The 27186-nt window shown below is 46.3% G+C and overlaps 1 protein-coding gene across 1 annotated transcript; it reads right to left on the bottom strand.

Moving 5' to 3' along the window:
* Positions 1-2020: 2020 nt before the first annotated feature.
* PM20D1 (peptidase M20 domain containing 1) lies at positions 2021-21506 on the bottom strand. The gene is made up of 13 exons (XM_006215474.4): positions 21217-21506; positions 19256-19342; positions 17405-17637; positions 16867-16953; positions 15706-15839; positions 15294-15413; positions 14411-14486; positions 13970-14031; positions 13649-13727; positions 11627-11698; positions 5723-5891; positions 3563-3662; positions 2021-2367 (listed from the first exon to the last, which is right to left on the bottom strand). Exons 1-13 carry the CDS (start codon positions 21377-21379, stop codon positions 2244-2246), a joined length of 1506 nt encoding a protein of 501 aa, XP_006215536.1. The 5' UTR covers positions 21380-21506; the 3' UTR covers positions 2021-2243.
* Positions 21507-27186: the final 5680 nt, after the last annotated feature.

Raw genomic sequence — 27186 nt, 5'->3', positions numbered from 1 at the left:
AGAGGGTCCCCTGCTCATCCTTCTCCCAGTCATCCCACAGATCTTTAGAGACCTGGCTGTCCCCAGAGTCAAGAAGGGAAAAGAGCTGAACCCAGAAGCTGGGGTGGGGGTGGTAAGGAATGTTGGCAGATAGAGGGAGAGGGGTGAATAGGGAGAGGTCAGGTAGGGGAACCCAGAGAGCTTGAGCTAAGTACCAAACCCAACAGCAAAACAGCCCTTGTCCTTGAGATCTCCCTGGATCAGAGTGAACGAGCCACACACCACGGGCTCCTGGGGCAGGCAGTGTGCTGTAACTGACAAAGCACAGGACTTGGGAATGTTTGAGCTGCGTTTGACTTCTAAGGCTGCCCCTTAAGAACGGTGTGATCTTGGGCAAAAGACTTCTCTGAGCTTCAGTATCTTCTTTAGGACTATTAGCACGGGCTTTGGCTTCTGCCCCGATACCTGCACGACCTTGGGCAAATTGCTTAAACTCTGAGCCTCAGCTGTCTCAACGGTAAAAACTGGGGGAGTGACACTTTTGGTGTTGGCAGCACTAAATAAGATAATCAATCGACGGGAAGGAGATTTCCTCAGTACCGTAGGATCATGGAAGAACAATGAGCTTGGGGTCAGGTGACATGGGTTTGAATCTGCCCCCTGTTAGATGTATAACCTCTCTGAGAACCAACTCCTCCTTGGTAAGAAGAAGGGCTCCTTCTTAGCGGGGCTCTGATGAGATAAGGTGTATGAAAGCACTTTGCACAGCTCTGTACGAATGTGAAGAATCCTTTTTGTTCTTCAGCTCACCCTCTAACAAAGGCTGAATAAGTACTGAATTGGCCAAAAAGGGAGGGTGAGGGAAGGAATGTGAAATCTTAGGGGGAGTAGCAAAAACCCTCAAATAATCCCTGCACTGTGTTTCTAACTTTCCATTAGGCCCAAGCTCCTAAAAAACAGCTCACATCCCCAGGCAGGTAGATGGGATGGGGCAGGGGGCTGTGAAGAGGGAAAAGGAGCCCACTGCTGTCAAACCCCAGGAAGGCATGGAAGGTCCTTGCCTGGAGAAAAAAAAAGGGAGTTTTTCAAGTCCCAGCTCCCTCTGTGTCTCCCTCCATGACCTCAACTCCCTTGTGATCCACAAAGCACAGCTCCCAGCCTTGAGCCAAGAAATGCTGCCTTTCAATGCCCCCCACCTGACAGCTACTGAGCAGATTCAAATATGCTCAGGCTTGGATTCCAGAGAAAAAAGGCAGGAGTTCCATAGCCCCCAAAGGGAGGGCAGTTCGATCCCCTCTCCTGCCTGATCAGCCAGGGCAGAGCCCCTCAAGCCAGTCCCCCACCCCATGCCCTCCAATTCCCTGGACATGATGCCAGGGCCAGAGCCCTGCTGGTCCTGCACTCCACCGAGAGGCTGGGTCATGAGTGCCCTTCTCTTGGGAGCCCAGCCTGCAGGATGTGCCAGGGAAATGTTTCCACAGATTAGTGCCTCCTGGGGCGGGACAGCAGCAGCAGGTGGCAGGAGTAGGACAGGGGAGGGAGCAAAGCCCCAGGAACGCTTGGGAGGAGCCCAAGGACAGAGGCTTCCTTCTCAGAACCAGGAGGTCTGGGGTTCCTCCAAAGCCCTGTGCCTCTGTTTCACCCCTCAGTGACCAGTTGATGTTGCATAGATCATTTTATTTGACCAACTGTTTGGGTAATTATGGTAGCCGAGTTTGACTAAGTCCTGCTCCAGGGGTAGAACAAATTAGAGGGTAGGGGGAAGGATGTAGGGGCAGGAGAGAAGAGATGAAAAGTCAGCTAAATAACCCAAGGAGAGTGGGGGCAGAAAAGGGAAAGGAAGTTACAGTAAGAAGAAATATATAATTGATGAAGACAGCCTAACAAGTATGTCCTAAATTAAACACTTGTGAAAGGTAAAACCTGGTTGATATTTTAAAAATCTGCATTTAAGTCAGCCCTTAACAAGGGGCAGTTAAATCACCAGTGTAAGACAGACAAGTCAGGTACCTTCTAAGATCGGGCCAAGAGGGCAGTAAATGCCAGTCAGTGGATGGCTGTAGTCCTTGGGTGGAAAGGAGAAACCAGATTCCTGCTGGCCCTCCCCTTCCCCCTGGCCTTGTTCTTGGGTGAGTCTGAGGAGTGAGCAAGGCAGGTGGGCGAGATTATTATAATGACCCAAGGTTTCATCAACACTGGCTTTCCGCCTTGGGTTAGTCCTGGCCCCAGCCTCAGGCATCCCTGACCCAGCTGGCTCCCCAACCTCATAGTTCGTGCAGGTGAGGAGCTGGCATCCGGTCTGTGTCAGCATTCTGGATCAGCTCAAAGATGAATTTCACCTGGGTCTCATAGGCTTGGACTGAGATCTTCTCATTGATTCCGTGGATGCTGAGGGAAAGAGATGCGGGGGGCAGAGTCCACTGCTGTAGTACAAGTGTTATTACAGAGCACCCCCTCACCCTACATCCCCGGAGGCAGCCATTTGTAAGAAGTGAGGGCTCATATGACATGTTGGTCATCACTCCAGGGTCCCTGACCATGGCAAAGAACCGTGCGGGGAGATAGTAAACTGGGGAGTTCAGAATTCTCTCCTGCTCTGGAATCCATTCGATAATTTCTCCTTTGAGAGGAAATGATCTCTGTAATTCTCTCTTTTAGGCCAGAGTCCCAGCTAGACTTATCTCTAAGCCAGCAACCCCGCCCTCACATTACTAGGGACACAAATGGAAAGGGAGGGCAGCTCCCCAGGGTACCCACGGGGTTCCCTATTTCACTGGGAACTTCACCACCAGACCCGATGCCCACAACCTGCCTCCCCAACACAGTTCCAACACCTGACCAAACCTCAAAGATGAGAGAACATAAAGAAGAGTTATCCCCTTGCTACTCCCACCTCCATTAAAAAATGAACCAAAGAACACCCCCCCATGAAATCTGTACTTTAGCTTATATTCAAATATTTTTGTTCTGTTGGCAACTGACTTATGATGAGGAAATCAGGGCTGGATATGCTAAGGAGCAGAGGGCTAAATGAACCCCCCCACACACACACACCCCGGGACTAACAAGTTGCTGAAGAACCCACAAAGCAGTAATTCACACGCAGTAGTTGAAACTGGTGAACATGTCTTCGGTTCCTACAGTGGGTGTTTCTTTTGAGGATTCAAAGCACGAGCCCACCTTTGACCTCGTCCATGTTTGCATTTCACTGAGTGGTAACTGAGAACTCTAGAGTCTCTCCTTTTTGGGGAGAAAATGAGGTCCAGAGGGGAAGCACTCTCTCAAAAGGAGGCAGAGCTGGGATTAGCACCCAAGGGTCCCAATTCTTACAGGCTCTCTCCAATCATCTGATTATCCCCATCCCTGAAAAATAGTCACCAATTCCCACAAACTCTGGGGAGTGACAAGACTCTGGTACTGAGGGAATTTGGCCAGTTGGGTTCTACAATGTCTTAATTTTAGTTTGTGCAACCCCAGGTTTCCCCCATTCTGTGGACTGTCAGGAGAATGGGGTGGGAAACAGATAGGTCAGTGTATCTCCCCTCTCCCCACCAAGCTGTCCAAACCTGTTGCACTCACACACCTGCGGAAGCCCTGAGGCTGCAGGTAGATGGGGTTGAACCGGTAGATGCCAGTGGTGAGGTTCGTAAAGTGTCTGCTGTCTGTGTTGCCGATGCAAATACCTAGAAAGAGAGAATCAAGAGGAATGGGGCTTTATGAGAGCAGCCAAGCCAAGACAGTGGTGGCAGGTGGGCTATCTGGAAAATCAGGACCCCTGAGTCACCCCCAAAAATATCTGGCCCCTCTTTGGGAGCCTGCAGCTATGAATTTTTATCCTCAGGCTACTAATTCTCAAAACCTTTCTAAGATACCATTTTAGCCAGGACCATGGGATCTCCTCTCAAGGGCATTAGTGAGACACCTCTTGAATGGTCCAAAGCTAAATACCCTTCTCCATGATGACCAGGGAGGCCAATAGGTTCATTTCATACCCATTGCCAGGTTATCCTAGAAATCTAGACATCCAGAAATCTAAGTATCACTTCTTTATTGCCTGAGCTTTCTTGTGTATCACCCAGGCCAGAAATAAACACTCTCGGGGGTAAATTTCCTGTTATTCTTGTCCTCTGAAGGAGGACTCTGTTTTCTGAGAGTCAGACTTCAGGTCTGGAAAGCCCCAGGACACTCCTGGTGTCCTGCGCTCTTCGTGTCATGGCACTCCCCAGCTGGGGCTGGGACTTGTCCCTAGTATAGGAGGGGACTTTGAAAAAAGGCGCCCTGGAGCATGAGTTAAGGATGATACGTGTTTTGTTCTATTTTCCACTCCTGATTTCAAATGGGTAATCAGCCCCTTCACAATTCCTTGCTTTGGGGATTTCTACCAGTTGATGCCTGCCTATCTTTGTTCTGTGAAAAATCAAACTCTGTTGATGGGATTATGGCAGGTGCCCCATAAGGCAGAGGGGAGGGGAGGGAGCCTTTGAGGGCCCAGAAAGGAGAATCAGGGAGTGTGAAAGCCAGGGTTCCTAGATGGTGGGGACCCAGTTCCTGTTCTGTGGCAGGAGTCCAAGGAGGTGGCAAACCTCAGAGGGTATGTTCAGGGAGGATGTTGGGTCTAAAGTCAAAGATCCCACTCCCCAGACGGGCCAGGAAATCAGAGGAAATCTGCAACCTGCAGCGACCCTGTGGCTGAAACAACGGATGTCTCCGAGGTAACCCTGAGGACCCATGACCTCAGGCTAAGGGACCCTGATGCCATGTTGCCGCATAAGACCCTGAGGCCTGATTCAAAGTAGGGGTGGTGAGGGTGCTTGGAGTAATGTCTGAGGTTGAATTTCTGAGGAGTGAGTCAGATTTAAGTTGATTTTTAAAAAGTCCGCTTTTTTCACACCTGAAGAGTTTATGGATGCAGAATTTCACTGCACTCTCCTTAAAAGCCCATACCTAGCATGGGGGCAGGTCCTAAGAATTGGCTTGGAAAATGAGGGAATCCATGACTAAACCCAGAAAAAAGGCAAGTGGACACAGGGCCTCACATTAGAGCATCTCTTCCTCACATCACAGACCAGAGATTCTCAAACTGTGGTCAGCCATCATCTGGTGTCAGAATCCCCTGGGGCATTTGTTAAAACGGCAGATTCCAGGGTCCTCTGCAGAGCTGGCTAACCCGAATCTTTAGGAGTGGGTCCAGGTAATCTGCATTTTAATAAGTTCCCTAGGCGATCCTCTTCTACTCTGGAAACTGAGAAGCTCTGTCTATGCGGTCTGTAGATCTGGAAGGTATGTTGCAAGACTGGGGAAGGGGCCGAGAGGCACTGCTGCCGGGAGAGGTCAGGGGGTTCATGCAAATGATACAGTCAGGAGGACTTTCTGGGCTGCAGATTCCGAGCTCTGTTGCTGAGCTGTTATTCTAGAGTGGATCAGAACCCACCTGGGGGGGAACCTGGGCCCCTCTGTGTCTCCTCTGGAGGAGGGGGAGGCTAGGCTGAATCCTCTCAGAGTGACTGGCCTAGGTTAAACAAGGACCCAGGCTTGGCTGACCTAATTGATTGTTTCTGCTCCTTTCCTGTTTGCGTTCTCACTTCCACTTGGAGGGGAAAATACAGTTCCAGTCCCATCAGGAGAGGAAGCAGCCAGCTGTTTCCAGGCTGAACAGCTGGGGTGGGGGTGGGGCAGTGAACACTGGATAGGAAACAGTCCCAGCCCCCACCGCCCCCCCAGCCACCCCTGATGAAGTCATTACCTGGGACAACAATGTTGACTTCCGGGAAGACAGAGTGTACGGTCTGGCGGAGCAGCTGGTAGCCCAGGGCCTGATCGTCAGAGGGGCTGACCGGCAGGGGGTCAAAGGCACCCAGCACCTGGAACTGGACCCGGTCATCAGCCACAATGTCCTTGGCTAGTTTTAGGACCTGGAGGGAGGAAACAAAGAGAGTTCAATTTCTTATCCATCTGCCATCCAAGTGCCCGGTGAACTGACACAGTCCTGCTTTCTCTCCAGCAAGGCAGAGCCCTGCGGTTTACAGAGGGGACTCATTTTAGCACTGGGACCTCAATTTCAGCTGACTGGTGGTAGGAGCTAGAAGAGCTGGGTCTTTCTGGAAATCTCCAGCAGGGGAGATTTAGGTTAAGTGTTTGCGAGCCTTGCCTTACAGCCACGAAGCAGGCGGGGGATTGGACAATCAGGAAACTGTGTCCTTCCCCTTGGGTTGTGAGCTATGGGCCGGATGAAACTAGAGAAGAGACAGCACAGTAGAAACCATCTCGAGGCAGGAGGAAAAGATGTGATGACCTCACTTCAACCTGGGAAAGCCTCAGACAGGTGGTGAAAGGGTCACACACTTTTCTTTCTTTCCCCTCTCTGGGCATCCCTGCTTCCTGTTTGTAACCAACTGCACCGGAGCCAGGAAGATGAGCTCAACAGACAAAAAGTCAGGAGTTGGGGGACTGGTATTCAAGTTCTCTCTCTTTGCCTCCTTTCCTCAGGAAGGAACCTGAGGAAGCTTCTAGAAAATTTGGTCTGAAATGACTAGGGCAGGACTCAGCAAAAGTCCTGGTCCTAGGCAGGATGTAGACCAGACCCTGAGGATCAGATCACACAGAGCCATGTGGGAATGGACCAGGGGGCTGGTTTAGGGTGGCCCCCCGAAACCCACCTAGCTACCCAGAGAGAGCCCCAGCACTGGTCTCAACCCATCTGATTGGCAGTTGCTTTAGAATTGTCTCTGGCAAAAGGAGCACGTATAGCTCAGTGGTAGGTGGGGTGTGTCGAGTTCAACCCCCAGTACCTCCATTAAAAAAAATTAAATAAATAAATAAACCTAATCACTCCCCCAAAAGCAAAGAAAGAAAGAAAGAGAAGAGAAGAGAAGAGAAGAAGAAAAGAAAAGAAAAGAAAAAGCTGTCTCTGCTGTACAAGGGTGAGTGTCTCATGGCTGGAGGGCATTGTCTCATGCGCACCCCTTTTGGGTCGGTGTCCCCTAGCAGCATGCTACGAGCCGAGTCTGGAAAGGAAACGAAGGTTTCTACTTCTGGCTTAGAAATCACCATTTTTTCTGCCATTGGATTGGGGGAGAGGTCAACTCACTCACCAGTGCTTATTTTCACTCTAGTCCGTATCTCCAAAACACTCTAATACAAGAACATAAAGTCTTGATGTATACTTGACCCACCGGGAGGTTCCCAAAGTCATCCTCTATAAGGTGGGTTGGGACTGTGCCCGCTGCCCCCCGCCAGGATGGCACACTGACTGGACCTCCTTCAGTGAGAATCGTAAGAGTCCAGGTTTCCCACAAGGTGCTCGGCTAGGTCCTGACTCAAAGTCAGGGGCTGTGCCCACCTCATTCCTCTATTTCCAGTGCCAAGAACATAAAAGGCATGCAGTGAACCTTGGGTATACAAAATTGAAAGATGTGAACCAATAAAAATAACAGTGGGGACTGTCTCATTAAGTAACTTGCCCGAGGTTTATAACAGTCAGTGTTGTGGGCTGCGTGCCCGAGCCTGGTCTGTCTAACATCACAAGGACGACGCTTTACTGCTTCCACAGTACAGACAGGCTGGGGTGGAGTGGAGAAGAGACAGAAAGAGGGTGGTCTTCATTCAAGACGGAATCCTTAGTGGTATGAACTTTGAGCCAGAATTTGAAGTATATGAAACTGATGGAGAAGAGGCAAGGGGTAGCCTGAGCATGGAGAGAAGCACGCACAGAAATTGAGCAGAAGCACCGAACTTTGTCGCTCAGACGGCCACTTGCAGTTGTGTGACTTCGGGCAAGCTCCGTAAGCTCTATGTCTTGGCTTGCTCATCTGTTAGCACAGGATACTAGTAGCACCTGCCTGGTAAGGCGGTTGTTACCATTACCAGGATATATGCCATGTGCTTAGCTGGTTCCTGGCACACAGTACACACACACTCCAATATATTTTAGCTGTTATTTGCCTTTTTAGAATAGAGGGACCACCCTGGGTGATAACCAGAGACAGAAGGATAGGACCAAGGGGAGGGACTCATCAGTGGTAAGAGGACCTCAAAGGTTACTTTAGAGCAGACTGATCCTTCATTTCTTTGAGCTCCCAGTCCTTACAGCCTATTCCCACACTGTGCTGACTTCTGTTTTGAGCAAACTCTTTTTTCCCAAATCCCTCTCAAGTGAATGATAGATTCGTCTAAGGAAAGGAATGAATGCTTAAAAACTGGTAAGGTGTTTAGAGTTAGCAAGAGCAGCTTCGTCCTGCTGTAAGGCTGCTCATTAGAGCATCCATGACAGGTTGTCATTAGCTTGTGCTTGAATAATTCCAGTGGCAGAAAGGTCACCATCATGTGTTTTTAATCTATTTCACATTTGAACAACTCTGTTATGAACTTCTTCCTAATAATGAACTGAGATAAGGCTTCCTGTAGCATCTAACTTCCCTCCATCTCTCTCTCTTTTTTCTTTTTTGATATTCTATGTAGACCACAGATACAGGTACTGGACACATCAGCCGCATTTCACCTCTGTTGAGATGAGAGGCCTGAGTTCTTGCTGCCTGGGTGCTGTTCCCAGGCCGTTGCTCCTTCTTGGGTCTCAGGGTAAGTACGCCTCAGAGAGGGCTGACTACTATATTTAAAGCTGCTCACCGCCCCACTCCCTCCTCCACAACCACTTTGTGACACTTCAACCTACAATCGTCTTTATGGTACCCACTTCTTAAAAAACCACCTGGTTCATTCATTTGATTACTTGCTTACTGCTGCCTCTTCTCCATTAGTATGTAAGCCCCAGTGGGATGGGGATCTTGGCTGTCTTGTTCAGCATTTTCCCAAGTGCTTGGAAGGATGGCTAGCCCATAGTAGCCACTCAGTAAACCCTTGGCAAATGAATAAATGGAGGAAGAAAGGAATTTTCTGTAAAACACTTCAAACAGGTGGACATCCATCCTCTGAGAAGCTCATTACCATCCAAGGTGCCATACTCGAACATATTTAAGTGGGTGCTCCTTGAAGCATTTTCCAGTGGCCTTATTTCTACTACCTGAGGCCCACTGAGAATAAGCTTTCCTTTTACTTGGTGGTCTGTTACATGTCTGAAGGCTCTTGTTCCTATAAGATGGCTGCCAGAGACCTATCTGGCATCTGTCTTTGGGACAGACCACTTAAAGATGGAGTGAAAGGGTTCTTGGAGCCATTTAAGTTCGCACTGGATCCAGCCCAAGGCTCTGCACCTTCGGCCCTCAGACCAGCAGGGAGTGTCCCTGACGCATGGAATCGGAGCACGAGGAGTGAAGTGACCAGGACAAAGCTGTGTGCTTTTGGGACGATGGGGTCTTTCCGTTCCTCACTGGGGCAGGTGAGCAGGATGGGCCTAGGGATTCCAGGGAACTCATCAGATAGGTGGGGAAGGAAGGCCACGGTGGCAGGGGACTGGAGGGGAGGGAAGAGTGCCAGAACCTGGGGAGATGAAAGCCCCAGCTGGGGGCAAACGGCCCTTGGAAAGGGCATGGAGTTGGAATGAGGCTGGAAAAAAACTGGTGGAAAGAAACTCAGTGAGGGGAATTCAGTGATTTCCTGGCCCCATGAGCCCCTGGGGAGAGGACAAAGGTTGGCACTGGATGAAAAGCAGCAGAGCCCAGGGCTCACATTGTCCCAGCTCCCCCTCAATGCTGGGTGATGCTGGGCAGGCTGTCAACCTGTCCCCCCAATTCCTGCGGCCAGGGGTGTGCCTCCCACCCTCTGTGAGGACACACAAAATCCTCCACCGGGAAGGCTCTAGGGAGAAAGGACAACAGAAGTCTAAGCGTGGTGGACCCTGGATGATTTGTGCCAGGGACTCCGGAAACACCACGTGCCCCTCACCCTGCTTAATTCTGGAACATATTACTTATCTGACAGTTGTTACGTTGCTTCTTTTGATCACTTTTTTTTTTTTAATGGAGGTACTCGGGATTGAACCTGGGACCCCGTGCATGCTAAGCATGCACTCCACTACTGAGCTGTACCCTCCCTTTTTTTTGGATCATTTTTTAAAAAAAATTTTCTGGGGGGTGTAGGTACTTAGGTTGGCTTACTTATTTTTAGAGCATACCTTATGTATGCTGAGCATGCACTCCACCACTCGAGCTATACCCTGCCCCCCTAGGTTTACCTTTTGAATTCTTTTTAGCTCAACCTGGTGTTTCAGTGACCTGGCCTTTCTTACCAGTGTCATATATTCTGTGTATTTCCTGTCATTCCTTATCTTTCAGCTCAAATGTCACAACCTTAGGGAAGCCTTGCCTGACCTCCAGACAAAGTCTGTTTCCTTGTTATGTTCGGTTTATAGCCCCCATTCCTTTTCATCACAGCACTCATCATGGTTTGCAATTATACACTCATTTTTATAATTTTTAGATTGATGTTTATAGCAGACCAACGCAAGGCTCTGTCCGCAACCCTTTTCTTTCCAAAATGTACACATCCTTCCCATAGGATTTTATTGGCTCTAGAGGCTTCAATTAATAATACTCCAGCCTCTCTTTCTAGTTCATTCTCTCTCTACACATGAGGTGTTTATAATTGCTTATTAATATATTATCAGCTTCTCAAATTTCTAAACCATGATATTTCTTGGTGAACTTGCTCTTGTTCCCGAATTCCTAATCTTGGTTAAAGGCAGCAGCACTTGGCCAACTACCTAGGTTTAAAATCTTGGAGCTGCCCTGCCTTTCACTCCCCCACATCCATTACACGCCACATCCTACTGAACCCATCTCTCACACCCGTGGCCCATGTCCTCTTCACCCCATGACTTTGCAACAGCTTCTTAGCTGTCTCTTCTCACTCCAGGGCTTTCTCAGCATTGCCACTAGCACTGTCTCCCTAAAAGAGAATCTGAGTTCAACACAGTCCTGTGATATACAAGACCCCTGATGGTTCCCTTTTGTCCACAGACGAGAGCCCAAACTCCACGGTGTGGTGCACAAAGCCTGGATCCCCAAACTACAGCTCCGTCTTCATCTCCCATCACTTCTCCCCATTTAACTTACTCTTTAGACTTTATTTTAGCCTTTCTCTGAATGTCTTACTTCTAGCACAGCCCTGCTTGTCCTTTAAGCCCCAGTTCAAATTTCTAGTGATCAGAAAAGACTTTCTAGATCCTCAGAGGCAGCATCCGTCCCCTTCTCTGCACTGGCCCTGTGGGAATTTGTTTGTTCTTAATTGTTACAAGTGCAGTATAGTTTGGGGGCTAAGAGACAGACGCTGGAGCCAGCGCTAGGTGTGTAATCCTGGGCATGTTACTCCCCTGCTCTATGGATCGGTGCCTCCGTTTTCCCTCTTAAATGAGGAGAATACATTTCCTACCTCATAGCGTGGGTAGGGGTGAAATGAGTGTGTGAACATGTTAGAACAGGGCCAGACACATAGCAAGCCCACTGTGTTTGCTACAAGTTCTTTCCTTTGCTGTTTGTCATTTACTGTTGCTATCCTTCGTCTCCCACTCCTAGACTCCAAGTTCCCCCAAGCCACAGATTGCCCATCCTAGTCAAGCACCTGGCGCATAGGAAGCCTTCGAAAAAGGCTGAACAAATCAGAGACTGGGCCAGCCCTGGGACTGCAGCCAAACCCCAGTCCTGGGAGCCATGCCTCACTGACGCCGACCCAGTTGTTGGGAACAGGGGGTACTTACCTCCTGGACTGTCTGTGCGGGGTCGATTCGTAAGTTGACTATGGCCTGGGCCACCGGGGGGATGACATTCACCTAGAGAGAGAACCACAAACTGGCCTGAGCCGACCTCAAGAACCCCACACCTGATCCCTGCCCAGGAAATGCCAACTACCACCAGCAGGGGGGAGAGGAAGCTGATTTGACTTAAAAATCCAGGGCCTCATTTTCTCAGTCAGCCCCTGTCTTCTCTGCACCCTTGACATGTGGTTATGTTCGAAGCTAGAGGTATGTCTTCGTGCCAGGCCAGAGCTTCATCCTTCTTGGCCCTGGAAGTGGTCACAGAGAGCTGCTCAGAGCAAGGCTGCTTCCTCTGTGACTGCCCAGACATCTCTGTTTTGGCCACTGGCAGTCTCCCGTGCATGCTCTTTCTTGGGGCGCCCGGGACCTTTCTGCAGCGGTCCACATTAGTGCTCACTCAGGACAGCACACCCAGAGCCTCTCCAGGCCTCGCCATGGCGTGTGGGATCCCCGATGGGGGTGATCACGATGATGGTGGTTGTGGTCTCGCACATCCAACTGCAAAATTTGACTCTGTTCTCCATCTGGCCAGGAAGACCCCGGGACCAGCTGGAGAAGAGAGTTAAGCTACAGAGGGACTTTTCCCTCAGAGACCAGATTCCCCAACCGCATGTCTTTCTTTTAACTGGCATGATGCAAAAAAATGCCTGGCTAGGGATGGGAGAACTGGGCTGTTACAAATTTAGCCATGTGATTTTAAATAATTATGACCTCTTTGTGCCTCTGTCTCTCAACTGGCAATTGGAGCAATAATCCTCTAAGAGCTGTTAGGAGGATCAAATGGAGCCACAAATGTGAAAAGGAGTCTGGACAGATAGAAACACCATTCAAATGCAAGGACACAGTACTACTGTTTTGGTGAACACTCAAGGCAGCTGGTGAAGACAGCTCGGGTCTGCCTGACACACTGGACACTCTAGTCAGTTATGCCAGCAATTAATTCTGAGGCACCATTCACTTCTACTCAACCTGGGCTCCAGATGACCAGAGCGCCACAAGGCCACATTGTATTCTAGGTGAGTGGTGCTCCCTGAAGCCGTGCTGGTGGTACTGGAAGAGCTTGGAATGATCTACCTCCTTTCAAGATTTTGAAGGGCCTCGGTGCAGGCAAACTAGTGTGGCTGTGCACGTTCCTTTAAAGAGAGAAGCCCCTTAGTGGCCAGTCCAGCTCGAAGTACACCAGTCTGCTGAAAAGTAATTCTTAGAAAAAAATGTATCGAAGTATTGGTTCACCTGGAACTTCTTTCTATAAAAGTAAACCTCATATAGAATTTATGTTTGCTAAGGCCCCACAATATTTAGTGTATTTTGGGGAAAGACAATGTGTACATGTATATGTGTGTGTGTGTATATATACATATATTTTTTTCCTTTCAGCATTTTGTTTTTAGACAATGTATATATTTTAAGTGTTGTATGTATCACAAATGTTATAGATTTTTAAAATGGCAGGTAAGTTTCTCTCATTCAACTTAAGGTAACAGGGGAAAATAGATGAACCATTCCTTAAATTTGTTAGGTGAATAAATCTTTCAAAATACAAGGAAGAATAATAAAAAGGCAGTGGAGAGGCTGTGAATCTTTAGCTTACATGATCGAAATGCTAGGTAGATATGTTACTGTTGAATGAGTACTGGTCACCAGAGTTAACTCTCAAACAACGCCTCTTCACATCCGTGTGATGTTTGTGTCTTTGAAGGGGGCAGGCGCAAAGAGCCTGAGGGGGGCCCCTGAAACACATGGAACTGGGTCAGGGATTTCAGAGAGTTTGTAGACATTAGCTAGAACCCTGCTCTGGAGACTTATCCATCTGATGACACAGGACAGTTCAGCACTGGGCCTTCCAATTATTATTCAAATTGTAACCAGAGGAAGAAGGAGGAGCCAGGAAATAAAGGGAAGGAGGGGTGTGTGGGTGGTGGGGGGTGGGGAGGAAGGTGTGTAAGAGGAGCCAGGTGGTGTTACCTTGACCCCCGCGTTGAACATGGTGAGTGCTGTGGTGGTCCTAACCAGCGCATTGGTTATGTAATTTCTCTCCATCCACCTAAAGCGAAAGGACTAAGTCAGGCATTGTCCAATGGAAAGAAAGAATGGACTGTAGGTCTACCCACTTTCCTGAACCTCAGAGACCTTTAAGACTAGGAGGCATGTCCTCTATACAAATTAGATGTAGGGTCTGGTGGCTGAGGAGATGGTTGGTCAGGCGGAGCTAAGCCAAGGGAAGGGAACCGGGAAGTGCGTAGATTTGGCGGGGGAGATGTAAAGGATGGGACAATAGAACTTTACCTGCTTACAAGGGGCCGAAATAGCCACAGGTTGCTCAAAATTATATTGGCGGGGAAGGGAAACTGAAAGGGAAAGAAGCAGGTTTTCAGCAGAATTTCAGAGGGGTCAGCAAAGCAGGGTCACTCTTCCTGGGCCCGGGTCTCTCCTGACTTTAGATCTGCCTTAAGGGCCCTTGGCAGTGGCCTCAAGGATGACTGGGAAAACCAGCTCTCCCCAGGGCTCCCAGCGTATTAGGTTTCAGGTTCTTGGCCTGAGCATCATCAGCCCCAAGGAACAAGCCAGGTGCTTGCATCTTGGCTCAGCCACTGGCTGGGAACAGATGAGAAAGGGCAGAGCACTGGTCAGCAGTTGGGACATTTCATTACTCTAAAGGCAACTTCTCTGCCACTCTTCCTTCCTCTTCCACAGCCAAGCAGGAACGTGTGAGACCCCTTCTCACACCTCATTTGCCAGTTGCTGCAAAGCCATCTTCATCGGCCCGTCTCCAAACATGTTGGGCATCGGTGTCTGCTCCAGTCTGGAAGAGAAATGCAGTTCTCAAGACTTAACCGAACTCAGTCGAGACCATCGGCCTGAAGAGGAGGAGGGAGACAGGACATTTCAACAGACCTGGCCAGGAGGTCTCCCATTCACCGCCCCATCACCTCCACCAGTCCAACCATTCCAAGATCTCAAAGCATAAGTAGGACCACCTCTACCCCACCAGCAGGGGCTGTTCCTGTCTACCGAGTCCACAGGGCATCGCCCACTCTCAGAGCACCTACCACACGGTAGCAAAATTGTCAGTCTCTTTTGCTAACTATTGAGTTCCCGGAGGAAAGGGACTGTCTGGTTTTTCCACCACTGTATGCCCATCACTGGGCACAAAGTCTTGAACATGGTAGACTTAAATATTTAACTGAATGAATAGGATTCCTCTCGCTCTGCAAGAAAACTGGCCAGAGATGAGGTCTGTTGTCACAGACCCTGCTGTCCTCGCCCACAGCCAGCAGCCTTTACTGGTCTTGGTCCTCTTGCCAGGGCAAGGGGAGCATTTAGATGGTCCTTTTCCAGCTTGTGAGCTCTAACTTCAGGCCTGGACTTTGGCCTGTTCCAGCTTCTATCTAACCAAGCTTTCGTCTGCTGGCTTTTGCTTGTCACATGCATAGATCTTCTTGTGACCTTTGGCCCTTGCCTGGATACTGGTAGCTCTGCCCTCCCGGCAGCCCCCAAGGCGGTTTCTCAGCCTCGGGACAGGAAGCTTAGCCTCCTCAAACTCAAAGTGGGCAAGTGCCAGGTCTTCCAGCCTGAGTCTGACAGGCGAGCAGGGCCCGGAGTCGCCTACCGGCTGACAGCGGCGGAGAGGATGCCAATGCTTGTCTCCTTGGGAGGAGCTGAAGAGTGGCCTGGAGTCATGTTCACTTGCAGCAGGAGGTTCATCGCACCCTTCTCAGAGACGGAAATCCTGTAGGACAGGACCAGAAAGGGCCCCCCTGACCTCCACCCTGAACCAGCCCGTCAGCCCACAGGCCCATCTGTGCAGTGGTCTGGTGGGCCAGAATCTCAGCTTCACGCTGCTTAAAAAACTTACACTAGAGGAGGAAGGGAAAGGGGAGCCCAGACCTGGCCCAGGGCGACTAAAGCCAAGAGGAGTAAAATAAAGAGCTGTCTCAGCGTGACTTACAGATAACAGGCTGAGGTCACCTCTCGTGGGGTGAGAACACCTTCCAAGGTCGGGGATGGGATACTGTACTCACATGGCAAAGGGCTTCTTGAGATTGGGAATGAAACCATCCAAGATGAAGCTCCCCTCATCCACGATGAAGGCCAGCTGGACGCCCCTTGCCTGCAGCAGGGCTGAGATCTTCTGAGCCCCGTTTACCCCTGACACCTGCAGGCATTGAACCCAGAGCCACTGTCCTTTTCAGCCAGCCCTCCAGAGATGACTCATTTAGCTTAGCTAGGGGCTCCAGAACCTCCCGCCCAGACTCCTTCCTGGGGAGCAGGGCCCTCAATAATCCTGCCTCACACAATCCTGCAATGTCAGGTTCAGAAGGGCCCAACCGCCCTCACTTCACAAATGAAGAACCTGCGATCCTGAGTGTGAAGTGATTGGCCCAGGGTCAAAGTAAGTGGCACCGCTGGAAAGAAAACACATTCACTGATCTCTCTTTGGGTCTTTTTCCATCACACCAATGTTTCTCAAGGTGTAGTTGGACTTTGTTAAAAATTCAGATCTGTGACTATCACTAAGTGAAAGAAGCCAGTCTGAAAAGACTACATACTATATGATTCCAACTATATAGCATTTTAAAAAAAGACGAAACTATGGGGTCATTAAAAAGATCAGTGGTTGCCAGGGTCTGGGGGAAAGAGAGGGATGAATAGGCAGAACATAGAGGCTTTTTAGGGCAGTAAAAATACTCTGATACCATAATGCTACCATATACGTCATTAGACATCTGTCCAAACCCAAAGAACATACAACACCAAGAACGTACCCTAATGTGTACAATAGCTCTGGGTGATTATGATGTGGCAATGCAGATTCACCTGTTGTAACAAATGTACACTCTGGTGGGGGATGTTGATATTAGGGGAGACTATGTATGTGTGTGGGTTGGAGGAATAAGGGAAATGCCGTCTCATTTTTGCTATGAACCTAAAACTGCTCTTAAAAGGAATAGTCGTAAAAGAAAAAAAAACCAAATTCAGATCTATGGCACAGGGCCCAGGGATCTGCATTTTGGTCAAAGTCCTTAGATATTTCTGGCAACAGATACACAGAGAAGTTGGCAAACCACCACGCCGTATCCTGGAGACTGTGCCGCTGGGGAGCTACTAACCAGGCTAGGATGAAGTGCGCTCCCTCCCCTAGTAGGGGACCAAGAGGTAGGTACAGGGTGAGGGGGCTCTACCTCTTCATCATGGCCCAGAGCAATGAAGAAAGGTCTTCGGGGTATGTAGTTTCTGATCAGCAGAAGCTCCAACGCCTGCATGATTGCCTGGCGGACAGGACAATAGAAGAGGAGAAAGGCTTTTTTTTTATCTAAGTGGGAGCACCGAGGCATCAGAGACATTCAGCTGCCTGTAACAGGGCTGATGGGATCAGGACGTAATAGACTCTCTTTAGAGAGAACAAATTCAAATGGTCCCCGGGAATGGGATGTAGGGAAGCAGAGCTCCACATAAAACCTTTTGTGCCTGGAGAAAAGCATAAACTTATCAGCATCAGAGCAGAAAGGGTGCCTGGGGGTTATCTCTTCTAATCCCTATTTCACAGCTGAGAACTCAGGGCCCAGAAAAGGGAAGTGACAAACTGATGGCTGGAACCCAGGTCTCCCAGAGCCAAGGCTCTTTCTCCCATAACCTCCTGCCTCCCAGGGGTCAGCCAAGCTCCCCCATCCTGAGTTGATCTTCAGGGCCCCACGGCAGAGGGAACATAGCATTTCAGACCATAAGAGAGTTTTTGTTGTCCAGTGTGCCTCGACCATAGATGAAGCCATCACGCTCCAACCCAGAGAACGGGGGCACGTCCCAGCCTTCATCAGGGGCAGGCACCACGTCAATGTGAGCGAGGAGCATGTAGGGCTGCAAGCTGGGGTCCGAGCCTTGGACTGTGAACAGGTGGCTGTACTCTCCCACAACTTCGTGCTGGATAAAGCTGGTCTGGAACACAGTAGGAAAGACTAGAAGCAAATGAGAGAAAGCCAGATTCAACAGTTGCCTTTGGTTTTCCTACCATCTGGTGCTCCCTGTCCTTATTTTTTTTTTCTTTAAAACATGCAGTCTCCTTTAGGAAGCCTTCTGGGACAAAGCCAGTCTGATTTCTGATTTGCCCAGACCATCCCTAAAATACCTCCTCCACATAGTTTGATGTGCTATTACTATGCCCATCAAGACACACCATTATGACAGTTAAAACCTCAAGATCTGGCTCGGTCTGGCCTATAATGTTGTCACAAATACGTGTCTGTAACAGAACAGGCTATGCAGACTAGGACTATGTTAGGTTTTTTGGTTGGGGAGGTAATTAAGTTTATTTATTTCATTAGTTTTTTAATGGAGGTAATGGGACTTGAACCCAGGACCTTGTGCATGCTAAGCATACACTCTACCACTTGAGCTATACCCTCCCCCTTGAGTTTTTGGTTTTTTTGTTAAGTTTTAAATATAGTAGCCACAGTATCCAAATCACTTGGAACCAAACATGACACATAAATATCTCAGAGATATCATATATATATATATATATATATATATAAAAATCAGGGATTTTTTTCTCTTTTACAAAACAGTTCTCCTACTGTTTGCATTCTGTGTAGGTAAAAGATTGTTCTGTCTAGCACATGGCCACACTTTTGTTTGCAGGTGTGGGTGTTCCCAGGGTCAACTGTTCAGGTTACAGACAGATCTTAGCACAGGTGGCCTTCAATACATGGGAGAAAGAACTTTGACCTCCCTCTGTGCATACCTGGAAATAAACAAATAAAAAAAAAAGAAGAAGAATATGCTTTTATCTTGTCAGCCAGATTATCTAGTTTACCGTTACTGTACATTTCTTTCCTGATTTTTATCTCCTATTTAGTGAAGACTTCCAGCCTGGCTGCTGGGGATTGATCCTGGGCTCACCTGCTCCAGAATGTTAGCGAGGGGGCTACTTGCTGTGTCTACGCCAGCCTCTCACCCCTGCTGACTTTAGAGGGGCTATTTTTCATTTGATTTAGGAAGGTGGCTTTACTATTCTCCAAGAGCTTTTTATATGGGGAAGGGGAGCTCCAAGTCTCCTTTTTACCCCAACCCATCCTTCTTTAGCTCATGGACAGTAGGGTGATGGGAGAGGACTGATGTGACAGTTCAGAGTTGTTGATGCCTAGAAGCTCAGAAATGTGCTAGTAATGAATCTGGAGTGGGGTCTGGGTGGGTAAGTGTGTGTGTATATGTTGTAGGTGTGCATGGAGGTAGGAGTGGGAGGAGCATGAGGCATAGTTCTGGAAACTTGCAAAGGAAGAAGGAATTCCTAGTCTGAATCTTTTGATTATATCATATTTACTCACTGACACATATTGAGGGCAAAGATTGGGAGAGTTCAAACTACAACCCAGCAGCTGTGTTCTTCAAAGGGCAAATCTATAGTCCCCACTCTGTGTCTACTCCCACTCCTGGACTTTCCCTTTATCCCTCCCCACCATGTACAAACTTTTGTCAAGAGAGGCTCATGGAAATTAGGTTGCCCTTTTATCATCTTGTAAAAGAACTGTCTTCAACGCTACCTTTCCTACCCCCTTTCCCCAGTCTGTGGCTGACCTTTACGAATGTATCTTCCAAATTCAGTCAGGGCTGTCGTGTTGAGCTCCTTGGAGCTGAAGGACACTGTTGGAATCTGGATGGCACCTGTCAGAGTCAGAGACGGAAGATAACAGATGATAACAACCATTGGTTTTTCCACAGCCCTTTGTACATGAAAAGTTCTGTTGCATGTATTATTTTATTGCAGAGGGAAAAACAATTCTTTGAGGTAGGCACTGCCGTTTTCCCTGATTCAGAGGTGAGGAAACAAGCTGAGACAGGTTAGGTGAGCTGCTCAAGGTTGTCCGGAAACAAGCAGTAGAACTAGGGTTTAAACCCACACCCTTCGGATTCATTTAGGCTAATATGGTTCTTAAAGGAAGGTAAAGCCCAAGATGGGGTCGGGGGGGGGGGCACTGGACAGGAGTAGATTTTGCACCCTGACCCAAAGTCCGAAGCTTCTATGAATTACTTCTAAGGCCTCCCTCTGCTCTGAAGCCACCATTTCTTTGATGAACCCAAGCAGCCCACTGTTCTTGGTCCCTACACCAATGATGCTTCATGTGCTTTTCTGTACAGAGAGCAGCCTTATTCCCCGTGGCCTGGCTCATCCAGTGTCTCACTGATCTCTCAGCCAAGTCCAGCTTTGGGGTCACATGATGCCTGAGAAGGTGTGAATTTAAAAGTTCCCAAACAAGCTCCTCAGCCATAAATAATTTCATTCACTCTACACAGATGTCTTGGTTCCTGGATTGCCACCAAGCTCATCCCTTGGTGAAGGCTTGATTATTTGAGTAGATGGCTATCTAAAAACAGTGGGAACAAACGCTCCTGGGGGAGCTTGACGTCAGGGGAGGGCCTCTGACTTCTGTACTCAGTTTTGCTAAGGATCAACATCATAGCTCACCACACAGATGGGGGAAGCCGAGGTTCAAAAAGACAAAATCAGCTGTCTATATGAGACTGAGTTCAGACTCAAGATCTAAACTCAGGTGTTTTGCCCCCTCTAAGCCACGTTGCTATAAGGCCCCTATTTTAAGTTCTTACCTAGCTTTTGCTTTCTCTCTTGCAAAGAGACTCTGGTGAGTGGCTACCCAATGCCTTTCAGAGAACAATTTATACTATGATGCTTTGGGAAAGCCCTGCTCTGCTTCCCAGGCTGATCACTCCAGCACAAGCCCAGTTTATATTTAACAACAAGGGTTAGCTTTTGGTCCCTGAATCTATCTGCCTGAACATTTTTCTATAGGCAGTTTCTTTTTATCCATTACTTAATGGAAGGGAAAAGACTGGCGCTAAGACCAAAGGTGAATAAGGATCTCATTATACTACTGGATCTAGAACTCAACAAAAACTTTTCCCTTTTCTCTTGGAAAATGCAGATTGAGAGGGTAAATAAGTTTTTAACCTTGGTTTTAGGTCTGGGGAGGAGATGTCCTTCAATTAGGAGAGGGAATTAGGGACATCCCACACACCTGTAACACCCCCACACCTCTTTTCAGAGCCATCTAGAACCCAGAGGATCCTACAGGCACTAGATGTTCCCATCCCGTGGACACCCCTTGACGGGGAAGATCATTTAACTGACCTAAACTTTCATTTCCCTCATTTGTAGAAAAGATTAAGATTATTCAGTATTGGCTTAAGAGATTTAACAACTGCAAACTATCAAAGGTTAAATAGCTGTTGTAATGCTCCAGGCAAGTAGGGTGGGGTAGGACGGGTGATAGTCACACCAACACGGGCGAAGTTGAAGCTTCCAGGCTAGGCAGGGAACACCGGAGTCGTAGGAAGCCAGGTTTAGAAGAGTGAGGTCCCCAAGGCAGGCAGGAGGTGCCAGGAATGGGGCTAGGGCTCCTCCAGGGGGTTACGGAAGTCGAACAGTGGACCTCTGAGGCTGGAGATGGGAGTCACGGGTTAGCTCGAGGAGACAGGGAACTACATCTGAGAATAAGTGGGCGAAGGGAACCCAGGTTCACCTTTCAGCGCCTCCCTCATCGTGACACGCTCCTTTTGGCTGAAATGAGAAGTGATTCGCGGCGTCCTCTCATGCTCCTTGCCCCGCAGGCCCTTCGACCTGGAGACGGCGGCGATACCTAGCAGCAGCACAGCCGCTAGCAGGCAAACGTACGGCCGAGGCATGCTTCTCTCAAGTCCCCGCTGCCAGTCGGCGGCTGGAGTTTGGACCTAACCGCCCAGCCAGCCCGCATTCCTCTCCCTGTCACAGATAGAACTCTTTCGACTTCCTTAGCCCCGCCCCATCCCCAGAGCTGGCCAGTCATTGCCTGCCTGGGGATGCGGAGCAACCAATCCACGGGAAGGCCCCGCCCCAGGCCCGCAGGGCCTTTTGTGGGTTGTGGTGTCTTGCCGCTACCGAGCAAAGGTGAGGTTGGGCTCCGGGCAATTCGCAGGTTTTGCCTGCACTTGTGTTTTGCTTTGAGATACCCATAAATCTCTTTCTGTATGTCAGCAGATCAAATTAGGGGCGGGGAGGGAAAGGCAAAATAAATGAACAGAGTTTATCAGACCTTCATCAACGTCTCACTTCTGAAGCTTAGGGCTTGCCTACCATTTCCCCAGATTCCACTGGGGAAGCTCTCCCGGCCCCTGGCTCGATTTCATTTGAAATTGAAACAGTACTGCTCAATCTGTAGACATTGTTTTGAAGAATTAGATCAGAGGGTTTGCCTCTGTTTGGGAATTCGCTGAAAGTGGTTTTTTTTTTTTTTCCCTCTTTTCAAAATTTTATTTTAGGGGCATAAATAAATTTTATTTATTTGTTTTAATGGAGGTATTAGAGATTGAATCCAACCTTTTACATGCTGGATAAGCACTCTACCCCTGAGCTGTACCCTCACACCTGACAGTGTTTTTTATATCAGTGTTAACACTACATTTTTGCAACTCTAGACAAATAAATTAAGACTGAAAATGTTTTTAGAAAGATTATGTATTTGTAATTTCAGTTTATCCAACAAATGGAAATTTGACAACTATCCAGAGTAGAGGATCACTTAAAAAAAATCTCTTAGGATAGAAATTTAAAATTGGATTTCTTGGAGCCAGAAGAAACCTATCCTTCCAGATCCCTTGATGCAATTTAATATAGTACCACATTAACATTTTAGAATTCTCTAGAGAAATTCATAATTGCTATACAGCCAGTAGGGCCGTGTACTAGTCATGACCAAAGCTGCAAATTCACACTTCTGGTGTTTGCCACAGCTCAGAGAAGGAGTGGTTTGCTCCGACTTTTTCATTTCTCCTACTTAAAAAAATAAATAAGCAAGCCCTTCCCCTGCAATCATGTAGTTATTTTTCAATAGCAGTTTAAAAACAATATTACAAAACACTTCACACACTTAGAAAGATGTAAAGAATAACATAATAAACATTTCTGTATTCACTACCCAGTTTAACACCTAGAACATTAAAAATAGTTGAAATGATTTTTAAAAGTGGATGCGGATAAGATTTTTAATACAAAGTAGTTTAATTCCTACCAAACTTAAACAAATTTTTTAAATTGTAAAATTAATAGACTATTTATACCCATGTGAATTATTTGGAAAACACAGGAAAGTATAAAGAAAAAAATCATGTGCCATCCCAATATCCAGAGATATTCACTCATAATATTTTGTATCTAATCTTTTTTCTGCGCATACAAATACTCACATATGAAGTATCAGTTTGAAAATGAAACAGATGCATACTATATACAAAGTCCCATATTCTGTTTCTTTCTTTGAGCATTATCATATTTCTCTGTTCTTATTCTTTAAATTCTCTTATTGTGTAATATTTGATACTTAGTGAATACATATGCAATGAGTATGTGAAGAAAATAATAACGTGAACAACTGTGACCACCCCCTCCCCACCCCCGACAAATGATCAATAACAGTGAAGTGTTATGTGTCCTAGTGCCCCCGCGCCTCGGTTCCTTGCCCAAGTAACTACTATCTGAAGCTATGTGAGTCTATGTGTGTGCTTTAAATAGTTCTACCACATATATATGATGCTAAATGTGTATCTATATGAGAGCTGAGTTTGGTTTCGCTTGCTTTTATCAAAATGGCAGCATGCTGTACATAGTCTTGTGCAATTTGTGGTTTTCACTCCACACTGTGTCTGTGGGATTTGTTCATCCTGTTATATCTAACTGTAGTCTAGTCACATTCACTGTGATTGATATTGCATTCTGTGATCATATATAAGCATTTATTGCACATGTCTCCTGGGCCACCCATGGAAGAGATTCTCTGGTTATATATACATCTTTCTTCTTGAATCTCAGGCCTTTCTTCTGGAATAATTTTTCTTGTTCCCAGTGTTCATCTTTTTGAAGCTACTTTATTGAATGTAGTGAACTGTCTTCCTTCTGGCTCTTTTTAAGGACTTCTCTTTGTTTTTAGTATTCTTCAGTTTCACTACAAGGTGTCTAGATGTCAAATTTTTTTTTTTAAGAAGTCCAATGCGCTATCCATTGCACAACGGAGCCAAATTTCTTTTTTTTTTTAAGTTTACATTTCAGTGGTTTTAGAATGTTCACAGAGCTGTGTAACCATTACCACAGTCAATTTTAGAACATTTTCATCAAAAAGAAATCCTGTACCCTTCAGCCATCATCCCCTAATTCTTTCCATCTTCCTCCACTTAGACCTAAGCAACCACTAATCTACTTTCTGTCTCTATATATTTGCCAGTCCTAGACATTTTATAAAAGTAAAACCATATAATTTCTGGTCTTTTGTGACTGCCTTCTTTCACTTATAATTTCCAAGGTTCATCTACGTTATAGTATGTATCAGTACTTCATTACTTTTTATGCCTGAATAATATTCCATTGTGTGGATATACTGCATTTCATTTGTTCATCCTTTCATACATTGGTGGACATTTGGATTTTCATCTTTTGGCTGTTATGAATAATGCTGGTATAAACCATCATGTGCAAGATTTTGTGTGGACCTATATTTTAATTTCTCTGAGGTATGTACCTAGGAATGGAATTGTTGGGTCATATGGTAACTCTATGTTCAGTCATTTGATATAATTCTGTACTGTTCTCCAAAGTGGCTGCACCATTTTGCATTCCCAGCAGCAATGTCTGAGGATTCTGAATTTGCCACATCCTTGTCAATACTTACCTGACTTTGATTCTAACAATTCTGGCAGGTGTGAAATGGTATCTCATTGTGGTTTTGATTTGCATTTCCCATGTGACAAAAGATGCTGAGGATCTTTACACGTGCTTCTTGGCCATTTGTGTACCTTTCTTGTCTAGTTGGATGTTTTGTCCATTTTTAAATTGGGTTATTTGTCTTTTTATTAGTGAGTTATAAGTGTTCTTTATATAGTCTAGGTACAAGTTCCTATTACCAGACGTATGATTTGCAAATATTTTATCCCATTCTGTGGGTTGACTTTTTACTTTCTTATGGTCCCCTTTGAAGCACAAAAGTTTTTAACTGTGATGAGTTCAATTTACCTATTTTTTCTTCTCTTGTGCAGGCATTGGTGTCATATCTAAGAATGTTTTGCCAAATCCAAGGTCATGAAAATTTATTCTATGTTTTCTTCTAATATATTTTATCTATATTCTTCAAATAGCTATTTCTTGAACAAATATTTCTTCGTTTGCTGTTTGCCCTTAGGATCATTTCTAGAGGCTTACATTTTTAAGAAAATAGTCGACAGTTTCACTGGAGAGCTGGCCAGTGTAACACCTCATAATGTCATACCAGACATTGAATGCCCTACATCCATATGTGATAAAAGTCTTAAAATGATAAAATATACATTCCAATGCTAAAGCAAGAATTATGATTTTTCCCTACTTTTTTGAGGAGGGAGGTAATTAGGTTTGTTTGTTTGTTTGTTTGTTTGTTTATGATGGAGGAACTGGGGATTGAACCCAGGACTCTGTGAATGCTAAGCACAGACTCTACCACTGAGCTATATCTTCCCCTCCAGAATCATGTTTAATGAGAAAAAAGTAGAAATATTAGCGTTAAAATCAGGGACAAGAAAAGAATGCCTACTATCACTATTGCTTAATATTATTTTGCAGGTATTTGTCAAGACAAGTAAACAAGAGAATGAGATTAAGGTACACAAAATTGGAAAGGAAGTACAATTATATTTATGTGCAGACATAGGATGTGTATCCGGCAAACCTGAAATAATAAACTGCCAAACTACTACAAAACTATTAGTGCTGTAAAAGAATTCAGCAGGTAATCTGGGTATAAAATTAATATACAGAAAGCAATAACCTTAATCTATGCAAAAAACAACCAGTTAGAAGATACAGGAAAAAATTCCATTTATAACGGGAAAGATGATAAAGAAGAAAAAAATAACTAGGAATAGACATGAGAAATGTGTAAGATCTATCTGAGAAAATACTTTTTAGATTATTAAAAGGAGATTTAAATGGAAAGGGATACCGTATCTTTGAATAAGAAAACTGTATCATAAAAATGTTATAGGTGGGGACTAACCCTATCAGATATTTAAAAATACTACAAATCCTCCATAATTATCTATAATCTATCTATCTATCTATCTATCTATCTATCTATCTATCTATCTATCTATCTATCTACCTGTCTATCTATGGCTACATCACTGGTATATGGTATAGACTCAGTTCTTATCTTCAGTGGTTTAAAATGCATCATTGTATTTATGTTGGTGCCCAAATTATCCTATATTTGGCTAGTAGAATTTGCTTGAATCTGATTCCTGTGTCCTTGTGATATGCCTCCATAATTTAAAAAAAAATTCCTTGTTTTCTGGCATAAAAAGTTGTTTCTGACTCATTTTGTGCCTGTTCTACCCTGGCCCTGGAACCAGCCATTTCTCAGAGGGGCCTTGGTTCCGCTTAGTAAGGAATTGCATTAGACACCATGTTTAGGAATACACAGTCTTAAATTACCCCATTCCACTGTAGAATGGGGGATGATCAATCATCTTATAGAATTAAAAAAATTGATCAATAATTGACATACAACATTATGTTAGTTTGCAGTGTACAACACAATGGTTTGATATTTGTATATATTGTAAAAATGATCACCACAATACGTGCAGTTAACATTTTATAGCTGTTTTGACATTACTCCCCTAAAGACTTAAAACAGCCACAGCCATCTTGTAGTCTTACAATTAAAGGTAAAAATGGGATTTAAAGATGAGAAGTTAAGGAAATGCATCTGATTTAGATGCCGCCATGTGCCATGCCAAACTCTCCTGTGAAGCCTCTTTTGGGGTGACAGTTTGGGCAGTCTTACCAGCTGGCTCCTCCCTGGAGACAAGCATACCTCTTCCTTCCTGCCCCAAGAGACCTCCTTGATGCCCCTTGGGGACTGCTCTGTGCTCACATCGGTGCAACCTATAATTGTTGGAGCGTTAATACCCAAGGGATCACCCTTGACCAATAGAAGATGGAAATGATGGGTAAATATTTCTCTAGGACAGTTTGGAGATGCACTTCACCGGGCTCCTGGGAAGGCCCAGGAGGGTGGAGCCCCAGCTGCCCTCCGCAGTGGCAACCTCAGTAACTCATGTTTTGGTTGGTTTTCCCTCCCTGCCTGTTTCATTCTTTCTGCCTTTCACTCCTGCTCCCTGGGGTTACCTCCCAAATACCCATAGGCAAGCTCATGTCTCATGTTCTGTTTCCTGGGGAGAAGGGGTTCAAGCTAAGATAGCATCAATTTTATATATGTATGTATATATATACACACACATATATATACACACATATATAAAATTCAAAACGGAGGGATGTTAATTGCTAATTTACTCAGATCTTACAGGATAGTCAAAGAGCAGGCTAAAGCAAGATTAGTTTATTTTCATAGATGTCATTTTGGAACTGACTTTTCTCAGTTCTCTGCAGTGTATCCTCCTCCTGCTCCACCTGTTTCTGTCTTTCCTAG

The sequence above is a fragment of the Vicugna pacos genome, chromosome 23 (assembly GCF_048564905.1).
Source record: "Vicugna pacos chromosome 23, VicPac4, whole genome shotgun sequence".
NCBI lineage: Eukaryota > Metazoa > Chordata > Mammalia > Artiodactyla > Camelidae > Vicugna > Vicugna pacos.
The sequence above is the reverse complement of the archived record's forward strand: the minus strand, read 5'-3'. Positions and strand labels throughout refer to the sequence as shown.